This window comes from Heterodontus francisci, unplaced genomic scaffold, assembly GCF_036365525.1.
Source record: "Heterodontus francisci isolate sHetFra1 unplaced genomic scaffold, sHetFra1.hap1 HAP1_SCAFFOLD_452, whole genome shotgun sequence".
Lineage (NCBI taxonomy): Eukaryota > Metazoa > Chordata > Chondrichthyes > Heterodontiformes > Heterodontidae > Heterodontus > Heterodontus francisci.
In genome coordinates this window covers 569,104-570,508 of record NW_027141290.1, presented here as the reverse complement: position 1 = coordinate 570,508, position 1,405 = coordinate 569,104, and the positions used below count along the sequence as shown (strand labels likewise).

The 1,405-nt window shown below is 50.5% G+C and overlaps 1 protein-coding gene across 1 annotated transcript; it reads right to left on the bottom strand.

The window, feature by feature from the left end:
• Positions 1-239: 239 nt before the first annotated feature.
• Positions 240-946, bottom strand: LOC137362622 (histone H1.1-like). The gene is made up of 2 exons (XM_068026975.1): positions 713-946; positions 240-650 (listed from the first exon to the last, which is right to left on the bottom strand). The coding sequence occupies exons 1-2, from the start codon at positions 944-946 to the stop codon at positions 240-242; spliced, it is 645 nt and encodes a 214-aa protein (XP_067883076.1).
• Between the last annotated feature and the right edge of the window lie 459 nt (positions 947-1,405).

Below are 1,405 nucleotides of genomic sequence, written 5' to 3'. Positions count from 1 at the left end.
ACTGAGAATGTACCGTACAGATCCCCAGTTACAGTGAGGCCGGGACATCCCTCTGTTTTGTTACAGAGAGTGGGGGAAGGGCTGAGTGTCGTGTATGTCAGCGAGTCACCAGGGATCCTGCATTTACTTCCCATCATTTCTCTGTGAAATGTGCACACGGCGGCGGGACAGGGATCATTTGATCGGGGGAACAGCTCTTTCCTGAGAGAACTGGGTGGCTCTGAAAAGAGCCTTTGAGTTCAGATGTCTACAACTTTCCCGTGCAGTTTCACTTCTTTCCAGGGACTGCTTTCTGAGCCTTTGCTGCTTTCGGCTTGGTCTTGCCCCTTGATGATTGAACTTTCTTGAGCACCTTTCCGCCCTTGGCACTCTTGGGTTTTTTGGCCTTCTTCACAGTAGACTTTCTCGGAAGCGCTGCTTTCTGCTCTGGGGATTTCTTTGGCGTTGCCACCTTCTTGCTGTTCACTTTCTTGCCTGCTGCTTTCTTCGCTGCCGATTCCTTGGCTGCTAGTTTCTTGACTGGTAATTTCTTGGCTGCTGATTTCTCTGCTGTCACTTTCTTGCCAGCTGTTTTCTTCACCAAAGGTTTTTAGCCTGCTCCTGACTTCACTTTCTTTCCCACATTTCCCTTGGTTCCCTGCTTCGGGATTCTGAAGGAGCCGGAGGCGCCCGTTCCGCTGCTCTGCACCTTTGTTCACATTCCTCCTGATACTTTGCTTGATTTCCTGAACTTCCCCACATCCACACCGCTCCGACCCAGACCCTTCTTTATGACGGGCAGTGAGGTCTCCTTGCTTTCGGAGCAATCCGCCACAATCTTGAGGATCTTCTCGCTCAACGTGGGTCCGGCTGACCTGTTCCGGGGAGCCGCTTTCTTCTTCTTGGGAGTCTTGACTTCAGCGGCGGCGACTGGAGGAGCCGTTTCGGCGCCTGCTGTATCGGTCATGTCCGAGACTCTGCACAACTTCTCTCTGTCAGTCAGAACTGGGTCAGAAATGAAGCCGGTGGTGGCGACACTGAGCATCTTAAAGGCAGTGAGCGGACGGGGGCGGAGACAACCTGCTGTCAGCTCCCGGCTCCTGCTGCCTCTCTGTTTTTCTCTCTGGGCCTAAACTCTCCGATTCCACTGAAATTCGGGTACTGTAGAATCCCAGACTAGATCCTTCCTGTCCCTGACATCAGAATGCTTGCTATCCAAAAGTTTGCACTTGAAGTAAAGACTCCATTTTTGACTGAAACCCGTTTTATTGCTGCACTGATGGCGCTCTTTCTCCCGATAGCTTACATGTTCTCTACATTTTGACTGAAATCTTGAAATAAACAAAGAAACTACACTGAATTCCCACTTTGGGAATGAGAAGGGGATCAATGTGCTTCTTTGACTGGAAAATCTTGTTACTTGACA

Bases quoted from the DNA above. Each gene is read 5' to 3' on its own strand.
- LOC137362622 (XM_068026975.1), bottom strand. From the start codon at position 946: ATGACCGATACAGCAGGCGCCGAAACGGCTCCTCCAGTCGCCGCCGCT. The intron at 651-712 runs GTATCAGGAGGA...CGGCTCCTTCAG, and splicing joins AGTTCAGGAAATCAAGCAAA to AATCCCGAAGCAGGGAACCA.